At 44.8% G+C, this 27,810-nt stretch overlaps 1 protein-coding gene across 4 annotated transcripts in view; it reads right to left on the bottom strand.

Annotated features, from left to right (window-relative positions):
* Positions 1–532: 532 nt before the first annotated feature.
* Positions 533–27,810, bottom strand: part of FOXO3 (forkhead box O3) — a 119,083-nt gene continuing 91,805 nt past the window's right edge. For all 4 annotated transcript variants that reach the window (XM_079939841.1, XM_079939839.1, XM_079939840.1 and 1 more), the window contains 2 exons: positions 19,231–20,666; positions 533–4,851 (listed from right to left, as the gene is read on the bottom strand). In XM_079939841.1, coding sequence (XP_079795967.1) covers positions 19,266–20,666 — 1,401 coding nt within the window. In that variant the 3' untranslated portion in view covers positions 533–4,851; positions 19,231–19,265. The remainder of the gene's footprint in view (positions 4,852–19,230; positions 20,667–27,810) is intronic.

Genomic DNA, 27,810 nt, shown 5'->3' with positions numbered 1-27,810 from the left:
ACCAAGGAAAGTTAAGTACTGCATCTCTATTTCATTTGGAAAGGAGAAGATTCCCAAATCAAACTGGTTTTGATTCTTGAGAGGAAAGGTGGTAGAGATAATTCATGGCAACATATGGATAGACAAAATCCTCAGTAAGAATGCAATATGATAGTGTTCGCTTTGAAAGAAAGGATGAGGTGCTTCAAACCAAAGTATCAACTGCGTGACTCTTAGGTGTTTGAATATGGCCAGGCACCACAATGAGTTCTAGTTTGCATGGGTTATGAGCAAGAAACTGAAACACATAAGACAGTTTTACAGATACTGTATACAGATTTTTTTTCCATTCATGCAGCTTTTTTTCTTAAAAAAAAAAGTTAAACATGTGAAGCCAAAATGTACATTTTTTTAATATTAACTAATTTTTCTGGTCCTCTTCACATCTGTTTACATTTTGCATGTACATAATGTACTAGGACAAGTGTATTGAGAGAAGATTGATTGCCAGGCAATGAGATAATTTTAGAGAAATAAGTGACCAGACATGTAGTTGTTTTTTTTTTTTTTTTAAAGCAGCCGCACAAATATTTCTGGAGTGTGGCAGAGGCCTCGGAACCAATCATTCAACAAAGAAAAATACATACAAATAAAACTAAACGAGGAAAATATTTCATTCATTCGAACTGCATAAAATGTTACCCACTAAAGATCTAGATCAAATATAATACACAGTCACCCCTTGGTATCCGTGGGGGTTTGGTTGCAGGACCTCCACAGATACCAAAATCTGTGGATGCCCAAGTCCCTCATGTAAAATGGTGTAGTACAGTCGGCCCTACGGATCCGTGGTAGGTTGAATCCGAGGATGCTGAGCCCGTGTATGCAGAGGGCCGACTGTACTCTTCAGTTACTTGAGCATCTGCGTTAAGATCTTGTCTGACAGACGTGATTTCACAAGGACTTCACTCTCCCCTCGCTGTGCCCTGCCGCCCCTGGTCTCCAGGAGAGGCTGGCTTTTTCATACCTCTTTGCCAGTGATTGTATTTCTACAAAATTTTTTGCTTTTCTTAATTAAAAAAGAATACATTATACCTAATCGTACAGTGTTCCCCAAATACACCGAGAAAGAAGAAATCAGAGTTTGGAGCTGTCAGGATTTTATTTCTGCTTTCAGAGAGAAAGGGTAACTTTTTAATTTCCCCTCACCAGCCCTTGGCATCAGCATGAAAAATGGGCCTGGGTGTTTGACTGCTTTCCTCTTGACGGCCTTTCCAAGAGATTCAAATATTCCTTATTCTTTAAGTGGGGTTCATTAGATAGACTCCCTACCATCTTTAACAATTTCAGAAGCCGCCTGAAATGACACCCTGAGACTGGGCATACCTGTCCTGACCAGTGAGCCAAGAGGTCTTCTCCTCAGGGTGGGGGAGCAACACACACAGGGCAAAACTCACCACCACACACACACACACATACACACACACACACACACACACACACACACACACACACACAGAGTCCACCATTACTACACGTGTGTGCACGCTCTTCCCGTTAACAGGAGACAAACTTCTGAAATTTAAAAAAATATGTTTCGGCAGTCATTACATTGCAGGGGATGCAATAAAGGATAAAGGAAATCGACCTCAGATTCACTCACAGTTAACGGGATACTCTGAACCTGGCGGTCAGGCCTCACTCACGCCAGGACAGTGAAGCCTTGTGATAAAGCTCTTTTCTAACTTTGGTAAAATGTATCTGGCTCCGGAGCCCTGAAGAGAACAACAGAACCCCGGAGTTCGGGTCATGTTTTCAACATTGTTACTCTTCTTTCTAAATTTCCCATCAAAAAGTGGAAGGCTCCCTAGCTTATTTAGAGGCTGAGTGTAGACTCCGAAAGTTCTTATCAGGATGCAAACATTACAACCGCCAGACTCCCGGAGACTACCAAGTATTCCACTGAGATACTCCAGGTCAGAAGACTTCCTGTGAGGGCCCCTGGCACTCAGAACTCCACATGGTGGCCATCGGTAGGCCCCTCCTGAAAGCAGGGTCTTCAAATACAAGAGGGAGAGGGCTCAGGTGGCACCTCTGCCCTGACTGCCTTCGGACTCAGTTAGCCTAAGGGATCCTGGCCTCTGGGTGGGCGGCCAAGGGTGAGAGTGGGCCTGCTGTGATCCTGGACAGGCTTAACTATCCCATTCTTGCCTGACGCTGGCGCTACACTTTGCCCTGATCTCAGCTGTCCGCGACACTCTACATGTAGATGCTGACTTACTTCAAAAAAAAAAAAAAAAAGGAAAAGAAAACAATTCCAAGCACCCCTCCCTCTCCGTTTTCCTGATCTGCTCTGTGGCTATCCTGCTCTCATACCTCTCTGTCCCTCCCTCAGCTGTTTTAGATTAAATTAGAATCCGGTTCTAGGACATTTTGTAAAACATTCTGCCTGAAATCTAGCAAACATTGGGGGGAAAAAAAAAGAATAAATGAGATGCCACATGTCTGAAAGGAATTCAACACTTTAAAAGTCAAAACACATTTGAGGGTTGTCTTTCTTACTCCCAAAGTATTTCCCACGGTGTATAAAACTGCAAAGGCAAGTAGCTATTTTGTTAGTTTTCTTGTTTCTTTGAGCTCAGGAGAGAAGTTCTCAGGGCCCTCGTGTTGGAAGCACTCGGATTCTCCCCTATATCCAACACCCCTCTGCCACTCCCCACCGTCCCTGAGCTGCTGCCACTGTCTCTGAACTATGTCTCCACCCAGGGGGCTGCACCACTTAGGGACCCAGAGAGGCAGTCCTCTCTTGCTGACACTTGACAGTTCTTGTGTACAGCAGACTACCAAAGAAATCAAGGAAGTGGCTAGCTTTATTACAAAAGAATACAGTAAGCAAAAGTCTGTCTCACTGACAAGCAGACCACGTGAATAGAATACATATTTTTAAAAATTATACGTACTTTCAAAATGAAGATTATAAACTTGTAGCAGTTTAGAAAAGGTGATATGCTACAGGTCTACTATAACCACAAATTGCACAACAATTTACAGATTCAGTAGGGGGCAGGGTGAAATCAACAGGGCCATCGCTCAAACATGACAGCCCAAGCGAGGCGGGAGAGACAAGTGGCAACACCAAATGGAACGTTCATTATGCTAGGAGCTGTTATCACCACCAATGTCACCCCCAGAGGAATCAGGAAGCAAAGGTGCACAAAGGGGCCCCTGGTGGCTGGTGATGGGTGCAGGGGGTCGGGTGGCACGTCTGTGTTGGTGGAAGGGAATCAGTGCCCACTGCACGGTGCAAGCATCAGCGAGAACTCATGCAGGGAGGTCTGTGCTGAAATACTAGCCTGTATCCCTAACATCCATGCAGACGGTTCCATTTTTGTACTGTACATGATAAAATATATTTATACATTTCTATGCCTAATGCTTTTTATGCAACGAAAAGAGTCTTCATATATCACTTTGGAGAAGTATGCATATGCTGTGCTAATCAGAGCATCATTACACCAGTTTCATATGTACCAAAGGTGTTCCCAACTATTCTGTCTACCAAAGAGGGTAACTAATATACTCACACTTCTCAGGTTAAACAGAAAGCACCTATACAGCACCATAACTTTTTGAAAAGAAAAAAATGAAATCCATAGAAGCAGGAAAAGTGTGTGGGGGGAGGTCAAAACTGCCCTATCTTGTACTTCCATTGTGACACTTGTACAATTACAATCTAAGCTTATTTATATTAAAAGGAAATCAGTTTGTATGCTATTGCTTGTCACTCATACACGTCTACTAGATCAGATTATACAGAGCAAGACTGAAAATCATCAAGGGTGCACATTTAGAAAAATAGTGACTCGGGTTTGTACTTTCCACACATTTCTCACTGCGGGCTTAATGTTCACCTGTAAGTTCACGTCTTCTGCAAAGAAAAACACGACTACTTTTTTTTCCTTTTCTTTTCTTTTCTCCTTAAAACTAAACCTGTTAGTGGCATTTGGCAATGAGCGGACAGCTGAGCTGATTTCTTCCTTGAAAAATTCTAACTTCTAACCAACATACCATCACTGTGGACTGTGTTAGCTGAGGATACCGACAGGAGACCACAGGCCCTACTGATCTGGCAACTGCAGACCAGGTGCCGGGGTCTCATCCCCCGACCACCCTGACTCAGAGCCAAGCACGTGGTTTGGTTCTGAGTCAGGTTTGCCGATGCAGGGCTCTGTCCTGGACTGGTGCACACAGAAAACACTTGTGCCACTGTTCAGTTTTTAGAAAAGGATAGTCTTCTACCAAACGAAAGAAGAAAGAAACCCCCCCTCTAGTTTACGTAATGTGTTAGTTTGGGGAGTTCTACGGGCTCGAATGCTTGTGACACCCAAAGCCAGCATAGCAGCTGGTACAACATTTTCCTTCTGTGTTTAAATTTGCCAGGGGAAGCATGATTAATATTTTAACATAAAAAGACTGCAAGTAAATGCATGTGAGAAACTCAAAGTCAAAGGAAAACAAACACAAAAACAACACTTAAAACATCCCATAAACCATCACGATATTACAACACCACAGAATGGCCCGCGGGCTCACGGTGTGCTCTGAACAGGGTGGGTGGTGCTGGCAGGGTGCTGTCCTTCGCTGGCAGGTGGCTGTCACCCCGTACAAGGAAGGTTTTGCATACTTTATAGAGAGAGTTCTGTGCGAGGGTAAGTGCTTCACCCGGGGTAAGGGGCCGATAACAGTCTCTGCTGGGGTAGGAAACGGCAGGGGCTCACAAAGGTGTTAAGCTGTAAACGGTATCACTGTCCACTTGCTGAGAGCAGATTTGGCAAAGGGTTTCCTCTGTAGGTCTTGTGTCAGTTTGAGGGTCTAAAGGAGGAGAGAAGAAAACCAGAGACGGTTAAGGACATTCAAACAGCAGCAGTGGGTCCTCCAGGTCACGTCTCCTCAGCCTCCGGTCCCTCACCTGCCTCTGGGCCAGGGGTGCTGCAAGTCAAGCTGTTCTGCTGCACTAGCTTCAAAGGGCTGAAAACCTAAGGACAAAGCCCGGAGATCACTTACCTTATTTCCGTGCTTGATAACAAAACGCCCTCACGTTAAAAAGCCTCGAGGAAACGGGGCCATTCGCTTGTGGAGGTTAACAAAGCGAGGCAGATCGGGGTGCCTCAGCGGGCCCTTCCAAGTTAGGGAGGCCTGGGGTGCAGATGGGGTTTTACTCTAGATTTTTGGATTGAGGAGCTTCCTGGGACACGAGACTTACATGCTAAAACCAGGGGAGCTGGTCACCCCAAGCAGACCAGCTATGCTCTTCTGGTTCCCCCTCTCCCAGCTATGAGGACTAAGTGACCTTGCTTACCACCCTTCCCATTGATATCCCAACATCAGGGGAGTGGAAATGGCCACTTTCCACAAAGGCTTCATCGGTCTGCACTGCTGGGTTGGGGTAATCTTGACTTCCCTCACTATAAAAGGAGAAGTCATCTCTAAGTGGGGTGTCCTAGGAATTTGCTTTTTATATTAAAAATCTGCAGAGGAAAAACAATTATATCACGCATACATATGGCCCAAAAACCCTCCCACAAAACATCCCTTTAAAAATTAACAACACGGGCTTCCCTGGTGGCGCAGTGGTTGAGAGTCCGCCTGCCGATGCAGGGGACACGGGTTCGTGCCCCGGTCCGGGAAGATCCCACATGCCGCGGAGCGGCTGGGCCCCTGCGTGTCCGGAGCTTGTGCTCCACAACGGGAGAGGCCACAACAGTGAGAGGCCTGTGTACCGCAAAAAAAAAAAAAAAGAAAAAAAAAAAATTAACAACACTATTATTGTTGGTATTATTATTATGCACTCAGCCACCTTCAAACGGTAAATCCTCTCAAAGCATCTGAATTTACACAAATCTTATCAGATTTCTTGCGACCACTGAGCCCGGAAAAGTTAGAGAATTAAATATATATATATATACACACACACATAGTCATAGAGATGTAGCTAAAGGAACTGACATGACAGGCCTCAAGACCTTTTGTTTATGGAGACAGTGTCAGCTGTCATGGTAGGAAAAAAATGGCTCTAGGCCAAGAAATGGAAAAGTGGTAGGGAAGCAACCTCAGGATCTTCTCACCAGATAAGGTGAACAAGTAATGAAAAATGCATCAATAAGCTCTCTCTCTCTCACACTCACACACACACACACGTTACGTACATCTGCTTCTCTCTCCTTTAAAAAAGACAGTATCTTAAATTCACCTGGAGGTTTCACAAGTGTACAATTCTGTTCTGTGGCTGGACTGTTTGGCAATCTTACCTCTCACCACCAATATTCAGAAAGACAGCAGGACTTGGTACTTGTAATATTACATACCTACGGTCATAATTACTCCTGCTATAGCTCCAAACAGAAGAACTTAGGTTGTTTTATTAGAGGTAGAGACAGTAAAACAGGAAAAGGCCCCTTCTTCCCACCCCTTCCCCAAGTATTTCGTTTCCCTGGCTGATGGCGTTTTTTGAAGGTATTCTTTGCTTTGTAATGATACTACACAATATTGGCCTAGACTATAAAATAATGGCTTGTTGATTTCAGATGGAGAAAAGGTAATAAAACGATATCAGATCTCAGTACCTGTGAGGTATTTAACCTGCCAGAGCCAGTGCTATTCTAGCTACTCAACCTGGGACCCCTGAGCCATGAAGAAACAGGGGTGTAGACATGGTTCTTTGGGAGGGGATTTGGTTCTTTCCTTCACAGTAACACTTAATAAACCACAACCTAAGATCACCAGGCAATTAGTCATCAGGTGACTATGGTCCCCAAGTCCCGATCCTGACTTAACTGTAAGTGCCAAGAGAGAAGGTGTAAAGTATTACCTAATCCAGACCCCATCCCCCGGTTCCCTCTGGTGTTAATTATTCAGCCACAGAAAGCAGTGCATGCTGGGAAGGTGACACACTTCATTCTCCAAGTACAAAGGCAGGGCACGCAGCTTGCTCTAATGCTGGCGCCGGGTCAGCACAGGAGGGAAGAAGGCAGAGGGCACCTACAACCCCCAACGTGGCATCGTTCTAAGCAGAATAGGGCATCGGCCCTGAAACCAGGGGCAGGAGGCCAGAGTGGGCAGTCTAGAGCAACAACCATCACAGTCTCACCCAAAGGTCCAGAACCTTCAGGGAACTTCCTCATTAAGAAGGGAATGCACTGATCGTCACTCTTTCCTTCTTTGCAGAATGGGCTTGGGGCCCCTTGTGGCACTACATCCTGGAGCTCCCCCGAGGCCTCACAGGAAACGGCCTGTGCCTGGCGGTTCAACTGGGAGACGCCTGGCCCAGGTTTAGAAGTTTAAATTTGTCACAGAGGACAAACTGTTATTAACAGAGAAACCCCCGCTCCACAGGACAGAAAGGCAACTTGTTTCTCTGTGATAGAAGGCAAACAGTTTGTTTGTAAAATATTGTGAAAACAGAAAGGAAATGCAATCACTCTTCTAAGAGGAACACCAGATTCACCATTCACTAGGAAGACCTTACGATCAAAAATCGTCACAAGGACAGCGGCCCCTCACCTGCCTTAGATTTTTAACCTCTCTTTGATGGCTCAGTGTTTGCACATGTTTATCTGACTCCATCAAGGACTGAAAAAATGGAGGGAGCACATTAATGGGATTTAATGATACTTTGTTTGGATACAAGCTCCCTGCTTCTGATTGGTGCTCTCACCACTCTGACATTCTTTCAAGTAAGAAGCTTTAGTTAACTGTGAAGTTTACGTGTGTATGTTGATGCCCTTATGGATCTAAAAACACATCAGATTAAGCAAAATTTTTGGAAGGAAAAAGAAGCCTACAGCTGATGGGAATTACAGCTATCACGTCACAGTTACTAGGCAATGGGCCAACTAACAATAAATAGGCGAACACCGTCCCGTCCCATCAGCGACTTTCACTAACACGGAGAAAAATCTCTTCCCTCTCTCTCCCTGCCTAACACTTAAGTTTGAAATCAGGCTGTTGATGCAGGGAAAATGAAATGGGGAAACCAAATTATCACCACTAACTCACATGATGTTCTAAGAAAGGGCAGCACCTCCAAGAAACTGTACACAAAACGTAACAACCCCCATCAACTTTAAACAGGGAATAAAACATAAATGTTCCTGCTGCTGTCCTCCCACAGCTCAACTCCACTGTGACAAATCTGGATTTCTCAGCAGTGTTTTCATCTTCCTGGCAGAGAGGAAAGGAATAAGACCCCCGATACCAAATATGACAGGGAAGGAAAAAGAGCCACAGGGATGAAACTCTCCTATCTGCAAATCCATACAGGTTATCCACGGCTTTCCTAGCTAAAACGGAAAGATCTTTGGAGGAAAGTCTGCTTGAAACTCAACATTAAAGTGAAATATCACTTTCCTCACTCTTTAAACGTAATTTAAGCCAAACTTGCAACCCCTGGGGCAAACTGGGAACTAAATATGGAACGTTCAGGATAGAAAAGGAAATGAATTGATATTCACTTGATCTGACAGGGAAACTTCATGTGTTCAGAGAACAGGTGTGGGTTTCAGAGTATGAATGTTTCTACCCGAGTAGAGGGAAAAGAAATGCCTGCCTGCCACCATCTTAATTTGGTTAATTTTTCAAAATCTTCTGGGTTGGAACGGGCGATAACAAGGACTTAGGGAAGTGCATGAAAACCAACCTGGGGTTCAGGGACTGCAGGGGCCTTGCTGATTAAAATGCAGCCTTCTGCCTGCAAGGCTGGCCCAACAGAGCCATCCTCCAAGACAGCCCAAGAAGGGGAATTAGGAGGTGCAGCTCTATAAAAATCCATTTTAGCAAATGCTGTCAACTTGCCATTTTAGAAGCTGAATAGTTTACGAGGGGAAAGAAAACAGGTATGGAAATTCTGGCCAAATTTGTACACAGCTGAGGAGCCTCCCTGAAGGAAAATCACGTTTCTAGGAAGGGCAGCTCACAGGCTTTCTAAGGGGCAAGTAAGTACTTATGGAGAACGTGGGATGTTACAGGGAAGCTTTAAATAAACTTTTCATGGCAAAGGTGACACTCAGGAAGATACTGGAAAGACACTCAGCTAGACTTTTTTTTTTTTTTTTTTAAAGCTTAGTTTGTGTAAAAGCGTGACCTGTGTAAGCACTGCTTGCAGCTGCCTCCTCCTGTAATTCCTGGGCTTCTCAAGGTGGCAGCTGAAGCCTGTCCGCGAAGGCTGGCGACAGGCCACTGAAGAGCTGTCGCCTCCAGGACGCTTCAGGACCTGGATCTGGTGTGGACTGCCCTTCCAGCCAGCCTGTGTGCTATGCTGATAAACACAGGAAGAGGAGAGAAGCTGCCACCCTAGCACTTCACAGCTGAGGGACACAGAGCAGGAGGGACCTGCACAGAGACGCAGACCTTCTGCTGCTCAGACTGTAGGGATTAATGATGATTAATACAAATTTAAGAAAGTCCTGTCTCTGTCTTTACTTTGGGGCAGAGATTATGGTGACCAATATTCTTTGTGCATCCGGGGTCAAATATGGTGACTGCAATAGCAGAAACATGATACTTGTTAATTTACTGTCAAGAGCAAAGTCGCAGAGATTTCCGATTTTCTTAAGATTCTTAGATTTTCAAACCACACAGCACAACTTGCAAAGTTCTGGATTACAATCTTTTAAAGAACTGTTTTTAAGGCCAAAGACCTTAAGGGGCTTTTGGATCCTTTCTGGATGCATGGTTACTTAGCCTTAATTATAATACTCCAAAACCCTGGCTGGCAGAGTCCTGGGGGTCTGGCTCCGCTGTCCTTAACACGCTTTAACACCCCCTCCTGCTTATCCGATGGGTCAGGTTCAGTGCCTTTGCCTGGTTTGCTCTCCCCATCCAAACATCCAGATGGCTCTTCCAGCCCCACCGGCCCCAGGCCGTCCTCTGCTAAACTCCTAAGCCACTTACCTGGCACCTCATCACATAGTGCCCAGAATGGTTACTTTCTCATACACACTGAAGTCCCAATATATTGAGGGCAGAGCAAAGCCTTCAAATCAAACCAAACACTTACGGAGCATCTACAATTTCAAGAGCGCTGTCTTAGACATGGTATTTACCCACAAGAAGTGCACATTCCAGCAGGGACACATTTTCTTGATGTCCCAAGTAGCCTGGAAAGTTGAAACAGAGGAGAGGCACACAATAAATGTTGGCTGAGTAAATGAACGAGCCAACTCCTGGAACAGCCCTCTCTTCCTCTCTGCCAATTCAAATGCTTAACACCCTTTTAAGCCTTACAGCTTCCACAAAGCATTTTAAACAGACTCGCATTTGCTAAGAGTTAATCTCATTTGAATCCAAGCAGTACCTACTGCTTATGGGACAAGACCTAGAATTTTAATGATCCCCTTTCGGGAGGAGGATGGCTTCTGATGAAGTTTCTATTCAGAAGAATATGAGAAAAAACTCATACTTCTTATAAGATGAAACCTCCTAAGGACCAATACAAGGCACAGTTTTAACATCCATATTATTTTATTTTTAAAATAAAATTTTAAATAGGATTTAATACAGAATTTACCTTCTGCCATCCTACCAAACCCATTCTTTATTACCAGCCCCCCGAATTAAGAGTCACGCTACTCTCTCAAATTGCTGTCGCTGCTAAAGTGATTCACCATTTAGAAACACAAGGGAAATACTTAGAGGAAATAAGTATTTCCAGGAGGAAATACTTAGAGCCATAAACCATGACCTGAATATCACAATGTTTATGTTTACTGGGTGTGGCCCCATCCTGCGTGACTCCTCACTGCATTTACTGGCTAGAGGAGGTATGGGGACAATTGGGAGTGTGCAGCTACCCCTTTGGGCTGGGATGCCCTACCTCCCTTGGGACTGAGTGCAAGTGTGGCCGTAATGCTCCAGCCCGTCTAAGGGTCCAGCTACCAAGCACAAAAGAGGGAGGTCTCCAAAGTCTTCTTTTTCCTGCTTTAGATATGCAGGGTTTTGAAGACAATCTAAATTTTCCAAAAGTGATTCTGAAATCGAAAACACAAAATCAGCTATTTTAGTTCCACAAAGTCCAAACCACTCATCCACCTGTGAGGTATGACCAGGACATGCAGGTAACACAGATGGCAGCAACCACACCAGTGCAACCGAAGAAGGAAACCAAGAAGGAACAGAAAGGAGGGTCTCAGGGTAGCTCCAAGATCGACAGAGACAGAGGCCCGTCTGTCCTGAGGGCGGCAGGCCGGTGGGAGTGCAGACCCAGGAGTGAGGTGGACCCACACGGTGGGTGGCCCTCCTCTCCCCTCTCAGCCTGACCAGCACCTGGCGGTACATGCTGGGAGCTCCTCACCTCGGCTCTCCACCCCCCACCCCGACCTCAGCCAGCAGGACAACCTGAGTTGACCGGGGCTGGGCAGCGAGTGCATTCAGGCGGTAGGGACACTACCAACTAAGGGATACCTTCTAACAGGTCTATCAGTCAACACATATTTTCTGATTACTTATGTTGGGCTCTATTGCTTTCCAATCATTTCTGAAGACACAAGTGATCAATGGAAGTTCCAATTAATTACAGTGGCATGTACACCAATAGAAGCCCAGTGGAAATTAATTTATAAATTCAACCTGAGAACTTCCGGCCTCTTCTTGGCCATTAATTTCCACTAAGGAGTCAAACTGAACACTCCACACAGACATGAATACTTAAAACAAAAAAATCTTATGGTCCAGATGTCTTTCAACAGAGAGAAAGACAGAGGAGAGAGGAAAGGGGAGGGGAAGGGGGAGAACGAGGGAGGGAGACAGAGAGAGAGAACATACTGATATGCAAACCGTCAATCAAACCAGGACTGGCAGTTAAAGTTTTATCCTTAGAAACACTGGAATTATGCTCTGAGGGCTTCATGACTAAGTAATTCTCATCCTTTAATAAATGAATGTCATAGACTTTAGCAAAAAAAGAGGTTATTAAAAAACAGGAAAGTCTAGAATTACAGAGTAAGGTTCGCATCTGTTATTGGGAACAGAAACAAAACAAAACACCTGCAACCAAGTAGGCAGTAGCTCTTCTGGGTGGTATGTTTCACCTCCAGGCTTGGTCTCGCTTCTCTGGAAGGAAAGCTCCTGGAGAAGAACAGCCCAGTTTCTCTGGGTTTTCACTGAACTTAGTTGGCAGATCTTAAAGATACAGTGACCATATTTTCTGAACCCCAAATTGTGTCACGTTAGCCAGTGACGGCGGGGGTGGGGGCAGTAAACCACCAGCTCTTGGGGAGGTGGGGTCCATGGCGAGACCACTGCCAGCATCCTGCCATTCGCTGTGTGGCAACGTTTCTGCTCCCAAGAAGTCCTAGGAGAACTGGAGCAGCTTTTTATTTCTCTGTGTGGCCACGGTGGCCTGGCAGTGGAGAGGGAAGATCAGATTTCCAGGCTCCCTCCCAACAGGAAGAGGCTCCACGCTGAGGAAGCAGAAACGGGGCAGGGCGAGGCTCCCCCCTCAGCACAGAGTGGATATGACAGCCTCCCTAAGGAAAGAAGGCGGAGGCCAGACAGCTAGGATTTCTCAGGCAATCCTTTAAAGATATTAATGGAACACCGTGGGTACCATATATGAACCTCCCCAATCCGTCTGTGGCAGAAGGTCCTTTTTATTAGTGAAAATATAGCCCCTGTCCTGGGTATCCCTAAATTGGCAGGCAGGACTTCTAGGGGACATCAAAGGTTTCACACAACAGGCAATTGCTATACCTTTTTAATGAAAAGAAACCTAACTGATTCTAGTTTATTGAGGAAAGTAATTGCTCTTTGTGCCAACAATGTAAGACTGGCTTGGTGCTTTCCTTAATTCTGCATTAACCTCCGGAACCATTTTAAGTAACAATAAACATTAAGTAACTTTTTAAAAAGTTGACAAAGGACATTAGGTCATATCAGAGATAGTCCTTACAAGAGCTCTGTGGGGTAGGTTTTCGTTTTAGCCCCATTTTACAGACAAGCAAACTGAGACTCAGAGAAATGGAGTGGCTTGACTCAATGACACATAACCATAAAAATGGCAGCCTTCCGCTACAGATTCATAGGTTCTCTGCTGTACCACAAAGGCATTATTTTACTTGGGGTGGGCTGCAGGGGAGGCTTTTTAAATCCACATCTCCCCTCGGAGCAGAGCCCCAGGGACAGTGATCTTGGAGTGGGTGGCTGGCTCACATTCAACTGTGATGATGAACCAGTTCTAGAAATCAAACATAAAAGCAAGTCTCCTGCAGGGCTTTTAACATGAACCAGCATCTGGATTTAGTCTGAACTCTGCCCTATCAGCATGGAGCCTATGTTTTTATCCCCCAAAGACAGGTGGAACAGACCACGTGATAACGGAACAGAACATCTGAAAAAGCAGGGTTGTCCCAGAAAACCAAGCATGCAAGGTTGCCACTGCCCCATGGGTCCTTTGCTCCACCCCTGCATGGAAAGCAGTCTTTTCCCCTGGGACAATGGTCACCGTCACCACCACCACCACCACCACCACCACCACCACCACCACCACTGCACCACATCCCCAGCCAGGCCATGCACACCTTGAGGGTGAGACCCTATTTTATCTTCCTCTATCCCCTGTGCCCAGCACACTGCAGGTACTCAATAAACAAATTTTGTTTAATAAATTCAGACTTTTCCTGAGCACTTCAACCAACGTGGGACCTACCATTTTGCCAGGCAGCTAGCTCATCCAAGAGTAGAACCCACCCTGTGGCTGAGAAAGTCTTGATGTATGACAAGGTCGTACAAAAAGCTCCAGTAAGAATCAAGAGGAAAAAGGGCAAAGAATCCCTCGTTCTTAAGAGGCTGCTGACCTCTTTCAGGATTTCTTTAGGGGGTTCCTTAGGACACTGGTCCTATGGTTTCCGGGAGAAGAAGGATTTGATTCGAGATGTCAGATAAACTTAGGAGACACTGCAATCCGATCCTAGAAGGTTCATAACATACATTAACTTCTAAGGCTCTGAGAAGTCCTGCAGCAAACAACCCTATTTAACTTTATTTAACATGGCGTTCCTCAGACATTTGACCACAGAATCTATTTTCCACTTAATACCCATGAATATCCTGAGGATTGAGTATTCTGTGAAATACTTTGAGAAACACCGACCCACGGGACCTCTGAATATCTGAAGTGCCTGTCACTAGTTCACAATACAAAATTTTAATTCATTTTAGTTTTTAAAATTTTAAACTTCAAAATAATTTGGATGGGGGAAAGCAGTATTTTCAAATTAAATGAACATACCAACAAAACCAGGGTGAAGTCTCTTGCAAGGTGGGGAATCTCCATCTTGGAATGAAAATCCAGCATTAAGACACGTGTCTCCAAGTTGGGAAGAGAAAGCAGTGAACAAACATCCTTCTACCTGCCCCAGGGCCATGGGGGACCTCTGACAGGCCAACCTCTCTGGCCATGGCACAGAGGCAGGTCCCAACAAGCCCCCTTCTCCCATCTCTATACAGAAAGGTATGCCTATGAGAAGCAGGCCCCTGGGGGAAGACTCTACTTACAGAAAACATTATTTATAAGATGAATATTGAGCATTATGAACACTCTGAAAAGAAGCATTTAACGGGAGCTTAAAGTGTACATGAAGTTCCAGTAGTAATTCTGGTGATTTTCATTCCACTTATTTATGTTCCACACAAGCTCTGTGGCCAAAAGAGACCTGCCAGAAAGCCATCTATAAATGCTACTGCATGAAGAGCAGCAGTCACTCAGGCTCTGTCCCCATGCTTAGCAGGCTGGCCAGTGGTGAGCAAAGGCGCATTAAAAACCCGACAGACCCAGGAAGAGCAGCCTTAGTGCTGGACGTCACTGCTTTCCAGGGAAACGGGTGTACGTAAGGAGTGTACCAGCCTCTGCACAGAAAACGTCTTTTCAGGGCTCTTGTCAATTTTCTTTCACTGTTGTCAACACTAGGAACATCCAGACAGCCATTCTCTCCATGAATGACAGTTCAGACTTTGGGTTTTTTAAAAAGTAAGAATAAAGATCCCTGCAGGTACAGAATTCTTGAGGCTAGCACACTATAACCAAAGACTAGACAACAGTTCACAAGTGCAAGTAACAGAGTACGTTCTCCACGCAGTACGTACTGCACGTTATATTCCCTAATGGAAATATCTATCAGTACATCAAGAAAAAACATCACATGAGTAGCCTATGATATTGTCTGTCTTTGGTTAGAATCAGTCCTATCCCCCAACATGAATATTTAAAGACATAATGGAATCACAGCATTTAAACATCAGTCCAACAAGTATCAAAGATTTGTTCCTTTTGGGAAGTAGCCTAAATTTAAATTCTCAACGGCTTCCAACACCAGGACCTGCTGTTGCCACACTAGTATACCACTGTTCCTTTACAGTTCCATATCATCGCATATCCCTTACGGTGGCAATTTCACAGACAGAATGTTAGGTTTCAGGTTTAAAAGTATACATACTATGCACCCTTAAAATTCTATGACTTTGCTAAAAAATACAACAACTAGTGAATATAATAAAAAAGAAGCAGACTCACAGCTAGTGGTTACCAGTGGGGAGAAGGAAGAGGGGAAGGGCCAGATGGAGGTAGGGCATTGAGAGTTACAAACTATTAGGTATAAAATAAGCTACAAGGATATGTTGAACAACACAGGGAATAAAGCCAGTATTTTATAATAACTATAAGTGGAGTATAACCTTTAAAAACTGTGAATCACTATATTGTATAGCAACTACAATTCAATTTAAAAAACTAAATAAATCTTATTGGTTAAACAAACAAAAAAACCCAAAAACAAACAAAAAAAACAACTCTACGATTCTGTCCTCTTTTGACAGATGAGAAACCTACTATTCTAAGAGATTCATCAGTGACATGGCCAGTGGCACAGACAGGAAGAGAACTACCTCTCTCCTCTCCACCTGGGGTTTTCCTAGTTAGTATTTTCCAATCCTTATCATAAAGTTGTTTAAAACGCAACTAAGTATGGGGCTGCTCCCTAATGGGGTCTCCAAATGCCAAAAGATGAAGATGAACGAAAAAGCATGTGAACTTAGGCACCTTCTGACATCAAAACTACAGTGAAACTGACGTTGCTTTCCTGCAAGAACAGACACATGTCAATCTCAGGAGGGCTTACCGGAGGCACAGCCCTGAAACCACCACACTTGCTCACAGCCATGCCTGCTGCCAATCTGTACACATGCACACCAAGCTTCCCCAGTGCCTGAGAGAAGCAAGTGCCCGTCATACCCCAGTAGCTGGCACTCACAAAGAGGTACAATTATTCTTTCCTTTTCCAGATAGACCTGTAGGTCAAAGGATTTCACACGTGATCTATAAAATGAATAACATGTGTGAAACACCCACCCCTCCAGAGAAGCATCTCACCACAGCTCTCCAGCAAGACTGTCTGTCAACTGGACAGAACTGCTCCGGCGCCCACTCGGGGTCACATGACCTTCAGTTAGCAAGGCAGGAAGTGAGTCTAGAGAATACCACAACTACTGGCTTGAAAAAAAAAAAAAAGTCAAACCAAGAAAGTCATTATAGAACAAATCTTGGGAAGCTGAGGTGCTTAATTTGGGAGAAGTGAATTCTGAGACTGTGACCCAAGTCCTGTTTTGTGAATTCAGGAGAATCTTCAATAAAGCGATAGCCACAAGTTTACTGTAAAAGTAAGAATATACATTAGGCCACACATGCTCCTGGCTATATAGTGGAGCAATTTATTCCAAAGCAAAATGGAAATCCTAGAGCCAGAAACCAGACTCCCTCAAAGCCCTTCACAGTCTTCAGGATGTTTCTTTCTCTTGCTCTGGTCATACTGAGCTGGTTTACTTTCAGGAAAATTTGGTGACTTTTCATATTTTTTACTCAAGAAATATCTCCTCAAAAACACTTCACCCAAAATATTTTGAGAAAAAGGTGACTAAATGACCCTAATATTCCAAAAGGGTATAATAATAAAATGCATACTTTTAAAAGTAGTTACTTATTATCAAAATAATAATTCACTAAATATATTTTTTTAAACATAAGTATTTAAATCTCCCTTAAAAAATATATATATATTTTTTGCGGTACGCGGGCCTCTCACTGTTGCGGCCTCTCCCATTGCGGAGCGCAGGTTCCGGATGCGCAGGCTCAGCGGCCATGGCTCGCGGGCCCAGCCACTCCGCGGCATGTGGGATCTTCCTGGACCGGGGCACGAACCCGTGTCCCCTGCATCGGCAGGCGGACTCTCAACCACTGCGCCACCAGGGAAGCCCTCCCTTAAAATATTTTTATACCACCTTTTAGAATTACACACACACACACACACGAAAAGTCTGCTACTGAATTAAAAGGAAAACCTACACTTGAAAAATAAGACAAAAATTGATGGCACATTTTCTTCTCAATGAACTAGAAAGTGGATTCCTTACAACCAAACCAAAATTAAAACCTACTGTGTCTTCAGAAGCCACAATCATATTCCTCTTCTTAAAGGAAGACAAACTGTTCTTCTAAAAGCCAAATATCTAAATTTCTCAAGGCAAGTCTCCACCAGTCCGAGTTCTGGCAGTACGGAAGTGTGTCACCCTTCTTAGCTTCTGCTGCAGTCTTTTTACCGTCTCAAGGGCTATTAAATGACTCGAAACAGATGTCTGAGTGCCATTAGGGACCTGCTTCTGCCTGGGAAAGCGGAGAAGCTGAGCATCACAACACTCTCGACATTCCACTTTCGACAACTACCCATGAACGGGATGAGCTCATCACAGGAGACCCTTATAATTCCTTCACCAGGGCAGAGGGTTAAACAAGGCTCAGCTTTTTATGGCTTTGAATCCCATTTCTCTTTCACACCACTTAATAAAGAAGAGTGTAAGTAGCTTGCTGATACTAAAAAAAAAAAAAAAAAAGGAACTGGGGCATAAAAAGAGCCCCTGAACATGGGAGGGTCTGGGGGTACAAATGTGTTATAGCAGAAGACCCCAGTGCTCATCTTACTACTTGAAGATTGAGAGTTCTGGGGCAAGCTTGTATGTTACCTACTGATTCTGGCTCCGGTTCAGAGCACTTCTCATTTTTACCATCTAGAGATAATTAGGAAGAACGATTATGGTTCAAGCCATTCCAGAAATAGGGATTCTGGGTCCAGCTGTGTGACCCTGGGCAGACCACTTAACCTCTCTGGGCTCCCTGCTTACTCATGTATCAGTCGGTATGTGTACCTAATAACACCGCACATACTTCAGCCCACTGCAGTTTTACAAAGCACGTTCACACACTTCAGTGCATTTGATTCTTGCAATAACCCTGTGGAGTAACAGGGGCTATTATCCTCATTTTATAAAACTGGAAATTGAGGTTCAAAGGCTAAGTGACACACTCCCAATAGCAACCAGAAAGCAGCAGAAGTGGAACGGAACCCTCAACTTCCGATTCCAGTCAAATGCTTCTCTTTTCTTGCCACATCATGTTGCATGATCTCTCTGGTTCCAACAGAATTAAAATGCCACAATTTAAAAAATCTCTGTCGCCATTCACAACTCTTGTCACCGTTTGGAACCGGACACCATTTATACACTGGGAAAAAGAAGCACATGAGTAAGTGCTCTCTCACATTAAAAACTTCTGTTTTCTATTTAATTCTTTTTGCTCTTTTAAATGTTTAGATGCTGAGTGCTAATAAAGATTGCTTATTACTAATGGTGAAGAATCTAACAGATCTTGCTTCTTGGAAATACTCCTGTATGAAAGAGTCCAGAAAGCATAGTCTACTGTCAAATTAGAAGCACCTAAAAATTGTTACTTTGCTGGATAAAAAAGATATAGAAACCGTAGCATCGAAGATGGACAATGGCAGTGCTGGACCTGAGAGCCTAAGAAAGGCCCTTTGGCTGCGTCCTTAACCTTGATGTTTGTGTGGCCTAAGGTCCCCTTCCTCCCATCCCTTCTCTCCTCATCCATCCATCCAGTAGGGGGACCTGTGTCATAGGTCAGCGAGGGTGACTGGATACAAAGAAAAATGAAACCTCTGAATGTGTATTCTTTTTACTGGCAGTAAAACTCCTGAGCTGTCAGCAAACTGTGGGGAGGGGCACCTGACAGCCCTATTTGTTTTGCTGGTACCACTCAGAATGAACTGGCTGGGAGCCAGGTTACTGTGCACCACGTAAATGAAAGCCATTGTCCCCCACCGCCCCTGTTATTACTATGCCGTAGCCCTGGGCACTGACCTGCTCTGCCCACTTCCCCTTTCCTCAGTGAGCCTTCAGCCTGGCACCCAGCTCTGAGATGAGGCCTGCTTAGCACCAGTGAAGCTCCCCACATTCAAACCAACAACGTTCTGTGTGGAGATGAGTGAATCAAAGTTAAAATCCAACCCATCAGCATCCATGAGTTCGCTACGGATAATGGACTCCATGTCACATTCCAAGCTCCCATTGAACATGTCCAGGTCCAAGTCGCTGGGGAACTTCTCGTGGCCCATGACGGGAAGGTGTGCACTAGCTGAGTACAAGGAGGAGCCTGAGAGAGAGTCCGAGAGGGTTTGCATAGACTGGCTGACAGGAGACTGCTGCTGGTGTTTGGCTGACCCGAGGCTGCTGGAATCGCTCAAGCCCATGTTGCTGACGGAACTTGACAAGGCACGGCTGCCACCGAGAGCGCCCTGGGTTTGGTGCTGGTGGTGGAGCAAGTTCTGATTGACCAAACTCCCCTGGTTAGGCTGGGCGGCAAAGGACATCATTGGATCGCTGCGAAGCATCACGCTCCGGCGGGAGTTCTGGGCGGACACAGCGGTGCTGGCCTGAGACATCAAGGGGTCCGACTGGGTCATCATGACATCGCTGTGGCTGAGTGAGTCCGACGTGAGCAGGTCCTGGAGTGTCTGGTTGCCGTAGTGCGACATGGAAGAGAAGGTGGCTGGCTTGTTCTCTTGGATGGTCTGCATGGGAGACTGACGCAGGGAGTTCAGAGACGAGGGGCCAAACACCGTGCTGCTGAAGGAGCTGGTGGGGGAGCCCAGGCCGGAGCCCTTGGTGGTGTATGGGAAGCTGGAGCTGCGCTGCATGAGCCCTCCAGGGGGCGATGGCTGGGACGCAGGGAGCGCGATGTTGTCCAGCAGGTCGTCCATGAGGTTGTCGGCCAGCCCGTCGTTCAGATTCATGGTGCCCGCCATGTCGGTCAGCCGGGGCAGCTCCACGGTGCACGGCTTGCTGACGGAGGGGGACAGGCTGGCCGAGCTGCTGTAGAGCATGGGGGAGAGTGGCGCGTCATCATCCTGAACGTCGTCCAACTCCGTGCTAGCCAGGATAGGGGACAGGCGGCCACTGACCGTGCTGGCATTGGAATTGGTGCGTGAGCGGAAGTCGGTCCACGCATCCAGCTCATCACTGCTGCGAGACGTGGGGCTGCCGGGCCACTTGGAGAGCTGGGAGGGACTGTCGTCGTTTGACTCGGTGGCGGTCTGCAGGGCTGCCTTCTTCTTGGCTGCACGGCCCCGGCTCTTGGTGTACTTGTTGCTGTTGTCCATGGAGACGGCCCGCCGCCGGGGCGCCTTCCCGCTCTTCCCCCCGTCGGGGTTGATGATCCACCATGAGCTCTTGCCGGTCCCCTCATTCTGAACCCGCATGAACCGGCTGTGCAGCGACAGGTTGTGCCGGATGGAGTTCTGCAGAGAGAGAAGGGACAGTGCAGATGAGCCAGAATGGTCCAAACTGAGCACTCAGAAGAAACAGTTGCTAATCAGACTCATTTCTTAAAGCAACCTCAGAGGCTAAGGGGAAAAAAAAAAAAGGCTTTGCATGACCCTCCTTGGCTTGGTATTAAATGACAGTATTGAAAATGGCAAGCTCCGTATTTAGAGGGTGGGAGACGGTTTCATATCCAGGAAATGTGGGGATGTAGGAGCTCACTGGCATTGTTCTTCTTAAATTCCCAAGTTTTATTGTCCTTTCTGTAACTGTACTTCCTATACTGAAGTTCACACTTATAATGTATTACCACACCATTTCTCCCTGCGCTTTGCAATAAACCTCCCTGGCTCTCTAAGGATAATTAATCACTTAGGGGGCTATTTTATTCTATTTTGGTCCCCTCCTCCTCTAGTACAGAGGCAGCATCTACCTTTTCTTAACCACTTCTATGAACCCAGAACTGGTGTGAATTGTTACCAATCCTTTCTACGACTCCATCTCCTCCTGCCACAATTTCACACCTGTCTCACAAGCATAAGAAAAAAATGGTAAAGTAGGATTTGCTGAGTCGACAGAAGTAGGCAAGTTTCCCATTCAAAAAAATTCCAAATAATTTATACAGACACTCCCTCCTCAAGGCAATGTGGTCTGAGCACACTTCCTTCCTTCCGAAGAGTACAGTATAGAAAGAGGCGGTGGGGGAGAGTAATTTTACTGTGAAGAAACCTGACATCTCAGCCAGGTGATCAACATCAACATCAACAGGGCAAAGTCAGGTTGATAACAGGCACTAGCTATAATGTGATGAAAACAGCACCTTCCTCAGTGGTCTTCCTTCCAAAACCCATCATGCCAGTCTAATCATGAGAAAAACTGCAGACAAATCCCAGATAAGGAACATTTTAAAATGCCTGTCCAGTAGGTCCACAGGGAGCCTAAGGAAGCATGATGACTACATATAATGTGGTATCCTGGATGGGAAGCTGGAACAGAAAACGGGTATTAGGCAAAAGCTAAGGAAATCTGAATAAAGCACAGATCTTAGTTAATAACAATAACGTATCGACATTGGTTTATTAGTTGTGACAAATGTACCAAACTAAGATTGGATGTTATCAACAGGGGAGACTTGACGTGGATACCCAACATCAAGAACTCTCTGTACTAGGTTTGTAGCTTTTCTGTAAATCTAAAACGATTCTATACTGAAAGGTTTATTTAAAAAAAGAAAAGAAAAAGGGCAAAATACCCTCGAAAACCTCACAACTGCACCCATCTTGCAAGAATCCTCCTGGCTTGGTAGACAAGCCCAGTTAACAGGGATGACCCAGATCCAGTCCTATCTCTGCCACCGACCAACCATGTGACCTGAGCAAATCGTTTAATCTGTCTGCAACAACTTCAGTTCTTCTTCACTACAGCCATAACATCCAGACCGTCCCTCCCTGACAGGGATGACGTAAGGATGATATATGATAACATACTTCCGGAGCCAGTCACGCTACCAAGTCAGGGTACTCTTACTGCTATTATAAAGCACAGGGTCATCGCCTGGGGAGGGCTCATTCTAATCTGAAAATGCCTCATGTGCAGTAAAAGAGAGGAGTTGATGGTATGTGCCACACCTGGAATAGCACCTGCAGGCCAGATGAGTTTTTATTTGCAAGTTAAAAAGACAGAAGATATTGCCTGCTGCTGTCTATTAAATACAAACCATTCTAAAAGCTACCGTAGTTTAAAAAAAAATTGGCAATCACCAACTGTATTTATGTAGAAGATACAAATACATGTGTTCTACCAGAATGTTTTTAAAACATAGAAAGTGAGCAGGATTTCACCATACGTAAATAACCCAAAATACTCAGAGTGTTTCCCGTGTACATGTTCCCATGCAAGGATGCCCAGCAGCTCTGGCTGGACAATGAGCATCAGCAACCATGGGTCATAATTCGGCATTTCTACGACAGCCACAAAGACGCGTTTGAGAGTAGAAAACAGGCAACGTGCTGAGTATCTGGTGAGACAAATGTTGCCCATGAGACTATATATCCTGCTTCCCTTTTACTCTTATGGTTTTTAAAAGAATAATGGCATCTCTATGAATGGTTCAGAAATCACATTTCTTTAAAAAGTAAAACACCTTCTCAATAAAGATATGAAGCATGCTCTTAAAACTCACTCTGCAGGGTTCAACAAGCAGGCAAGTGCGAGGTGGTTCTATTACTGAGTACACAACTAGCTGTATTAACTAAAAACTTAAACTCAAGCTTCTCATTGAAAAAACAGGGTGGTCCTGAAGCTCTGTGGGGGCAATGTAGACGCTAGCCGAATTACCCCTCCCCTGGCCAGCCCCCTTTGCTCTAGATTTTGGAAAGAGTTCATACCAACACCCAGAATTAACAATGACCAATCATAAGTACCCAGTTATCCACCCCCCCTTTAAAAAGCATTTGGAGATTTTTTTTAATGCATTTTTAGTCTCACAATTCCAAACCAAGTAAGAAAGAAAATGAAACCTTTAGAGACCTCCAAAATGTTCTCTATGGATTTTCTAATGGTCATCTATTTCTACAACTCTAAACCCCAACAATGTATGTGTGTAATTTTATAAAATTACAAGCTACCATCGGTTAGGAATTTGGAGAGAGAAATTAAGCTTCTGTAGGGGTTTGTGGTAAAGGGGCCGGAATACCCACAAGGAGGACCAGAACCACAGCCTGTCAGGGCCCAGGCCCCTAATTGCAAGAGGGAAGAGTGAGAGCCTGCCTGATTACAGCACCGTCAGTTACTGGGCCAGAGCTTTTAGATTCCTCGACTCTAATCCTCCTAGTAAACCCGCAAAGTTGGTGCCCTCATCATATATATGAAGGCTCAGACTGAGAGAAATTAAATAACTTACAGAAGGTCACACAGCTAGTGTCTATAAGAACCAAAACAAACTTGTTTTCCCAACTCCACTCCAATGCTTCCTCTGCAACCTTTCCCAGGTCTGTCACCAAATTAGACAGAAGTCATCGTGCTATCTGTGCTGACATCTAAAAAGAGAAACTTTTAAGAAAGAAGAAGGATACAAAGGCACTATGATTATAATTTTGTTTGTGAAATAGTTAAGGGTAATAATTTGGTAGGTCTTTCCTAAAAATGTTTTTAAAAGAAAGTCTTTAGAAGAGCAAGCCTGAAAGTAAAGGCTCATCCTATAGCCCGCATTTGTGTTTCTTTACTAAGGTGGCCATCGTAGCATTCATCCTAAAGAGAGGACAGTGGTTACCATACAAACCAATATAAACTACCCTTAGATTCTGAAACAAAACCCAACTTATTAAATGGGTGATTAGCTTCAGTGTCCAATCTTCGCTCAATTCTTGTTTTAGAGGTTACTAGTGGCAGAATACATCTCCCTAAGGCATATTACCTACAACCCAACACTCGGACAGGTTTTTCCAGTTCCATTACTAAGACGACGCAAACAAAAACCTGTGTCACCACCATCCTCACAGTCCCCAGCCTTCCGTTTATAAAATCCACAATCTGAAGGGGACGGGGGGCATTGACAAAGGCCATTCAATGTGGCCCCTCTGTCTATTTCTAGCTCAAATGCCCCTCACCCTAATATGGTCAGATACCAGAAATGTATTCTGCCTTTTTGCCTCATAGGTCATGATTCTAATCACCAGGTTCTCTAACTAAATTTCGGTGAAACAGGAGAAGGTGAATAAATGCCAGAGAAAATATCAGAACTACAACGTTTCCCCAGCACCTTCCCTGATAACGGAAGTTAATGGTGATATGATTTCTGTTAAGATTTCAAACCGCCCCTCCCTCACCTCAATCCCAGGAATGAAGACATGGAATTTATAAAACGAGACAAGCCAATTATAAAATCTTCTTATGATCTGTAGTTTAAGTTCTCTAAAGACCTCTCCACTGGAGGCTCTAAATTAGTTTCCAATGTACTGTGTGCGTTTTAAACTATAAAACTACCATCAAAAATATTCTATGGTTTTCCACTAATTCATCTGTCATACCAAATAGTCTAAGTTTGTAAGACGTAACATTAGTTTGGGGGTTGAGAGCTGACAGTAAAGGAGGAATGGTTTGATAGGACTAGAGTGATTTTTCTAATCACATCTAAATACACATTTTGAAATACATTGTGAGGCAGACCACTGTTAATTGGTCGGGTGTGCTTTCCTTAAGGCTAAGGTGATAAGGTAAATATAACCAACCAAGACTCCCATTGCTAGAGCTCAGGCCATTCTGTCATCACATTTGGTTACTAAAGGAGTCGATAAATTACTCTAACCCCAACCCCAAACCCTGTAAATAGTTCTGGTTATTTAAATCCACTACTAAGAAATCCAGAGACTGATGAATTAGAGCAAACCAAACATCTCTAGGAAGAAACTTTTGTCAGAGACAAATATGCCAGCTTTTTCCAACTTGGGCCCAAAGATGTAGAAAACCCCCCAAGCAACTATAACACGATGTCTCTGAAGAGAGAGCAGAGATAAAAATGAGACGAAGAGTATTCTTATGTCAATCTTCTCTTTAACAAAAAGATTTACACTGAAGCAAGGCCTGCACTGGGGCAGTAAACACTTTAGGTGTAATTAGTAACAGAGCTGTCAAACCTGTCCTGTGTGACTGCAGCTGCCATCAGTGGCCTAATCCTTCGAGGAGGGATGTGCAGGTACGTGAAGGAGGCCGCCTGATGGAACTCACATTTCACAGCTGGGCTGACTGCGGCCGTGTGGGTCAGAGCCTGGAGATCCCTTTGCTTGGCTCTCCTTGAAGAAATCAGCATAAAAGATGACTGTCTTCATCAGAATCCGGTAATTCTTTTTCTTGCTATAATGAAGACAGTCTCCTAATGCAAGATACCTTTCTCCCTAATGCTAAAGTGCACAGTCACTACAGTTATGCCAACTGGTTGTGAAGACAGATGGACCCCAAACAGATTAGATTAGATTAAGTGTCAGAGGGAAGCTGCCTGAAATGAATAAGTATTCCACCAATATTTACAAAGTGGCTAATTCACACATGCAATTTAATGTGGCCAGTGGAGGGAGGCAGGCTTCAATGTCAGCCAGGTCGGAGCTGGAGTCGTGGCCCTGGCATGTGTCCTGTGACCCTGGGCAATTGACTTAACCTCAGTTGCCCCTTTCATAAAACGGGGATAAAACACCCTCTCTGTCTAACTCTAGGATCTTTGGGAAGATTAAATGAAAGTACGCATGCAAATTACTCATCGAGTGCCAAGCACAAAAGAGGCTCTCAACTGTCAGATCCCACGTACGGAAGCAGTGACATCACAAATGTTCACTTACTGTTTTCCGTACATCATATACTTGAAGCCAGAAGGGGAGAGGGTGGGCTCCTTCCAGGAAGAGATTTCAAACTCTTAAAAGTATTTCAAAGGTGCTGTGCCACTCAAGAGTAGCTGGTAATTTCCCAACTGTTGCTACCCTATGTCCGCCCCAGCCCCTTCCAACCCATGTTTACCTTGTAAAGACTGCCCACTAACCCAGACACCAGCTGCATGTGCTTCCCCTGGAACACAGAGAGGGTTTTGTCTGGAAGCAACATGTGGTATCTATTTATCTTTCTCAGCAACAGGCAACAAGGAATCCACTGACTTTAAAAATAAAAAGGGAGTTGTGTAATTTAACTCTTAAAGGCCTCCACCTTTCCCTCTCTCTCGCTCGTTTTGCTGTCTCAAAATGAATTATGGTTGTCAACTCCCAAGCCAGACCCACTGCTTCCCACCAAGCAGATTGCAGGCATTGCCCTGGTCCTCACGAGGGATTTCAGTGGGGACGATCTATCAGGCACTGCTTTTAAATCCAGGACTCATCTACCTTGCACACAGGACCAGCATTTCAAGTAGGTCTCCTTGCTTTGACTTGTTGGCACCGACAGTTCAAAATGAGGCTGCCAAAGGCCTGAATCCTAATATATGCAACTGCTGAACAGGAGATGATAAAGGTCACGTGAAAAGCCCAATGGAATCCGTGAGTCCTGGGGAGACCCAGGGGACCGTGTGCCACAGCAGAACAACACAGAGACACAGCTTCAGGAGAGGGCCTGGGAAGATGCCTCTGATTTATAACGACAGGCTCTTTCAAAGGCAGTTCTCTGGATGATGCCCTGATTTCTCTTATGCATCAGTTTTCCGTCCTGGCTGCCTCTTCAAATCACCTGGGGAGACTTTAAGTACTCACTCATAGAGACTGGTGTGGGTAAGGCCCGGGGAGGTACATCTTTAAAGCTCCCCAGATTATTCTAATGTGCAATTAGAGCTGAGAATCACTGGAATTTCCCCCTTACATTTCTACCGGCTGAGACTCTAAGATAATGATTCCCAGTCTTCCCAGGTCTGGTGCACAGCAGATGTTCTTTAAGTCCAAGTTTCCACCATTCAGAAGATAAGGATGAGAATCGGGCTCACAGATTTAAGCTCTGTTTATAGGTACAGAGTAAAATGGAGAGTTAGAGTAATTTATCAAATAACTGGGGTCCAGATATCTTTTTTCTTTAAAAAAAAAAGGTAAGGGGAAGGGTTCTTGACCTTGCACTGCCTTGTAGATGGTCACCCATTCTGCTCTGTGCCACTTCTCTACCCAGCACGGATAGACATGGACAGAAAAGAGGGTAAGTGGACTTTCCAAAAGTAGGAACTGATGATATAGGCTGAAGAAGGAATGGGCTGGGACCATAATTGATCCCTGTAATTTTCAGAATCTTCCCCAAATTAGCATGAAACCTCACATAATCTCTTTTATAACAGACTGTCCTTCGAACAAAATGCCAAAAAGATAGACTGCATAAAAATAACCACTGAAAAAGCCATACCCCAATCCTGAGGTACTTATTAGCTTCCATTGTTAAGAATACTTAATTATTACTTAATGAACTTCCCTGAGAAGCAAAGTACACATGCAGATCGCCTCAGTAACAATCACACAGTTTCTCCTTCCTCGACTGTACAAAACACTACATCACCGCACTCACTGCAAAGACCCTGGGTGGGGTAGGGGGAGGGAATACTGCAAAGGGCCAGGTAGTGCCACCATCCGAGGGAGGAGTGTGCAGGGCTGGTCCTTCTTACTACATTAGACA

The sequence above is a fragment of the Stenella coeruleoalba genome, assembly GCF_951394435.1.
Source record: "Stenella coeruleoalba genome assembly, chromosome: 12".
Classification (NCBI taxonomy): Eukaryota; Metazoa; Chordata; class Mammalia; order Artiodactyla; family Delphinidae; genus Stenella; species Stenella coeruleoalba.
This window is presented reverse-complemented; position numbering and strand designations above follow the sequence as displayed.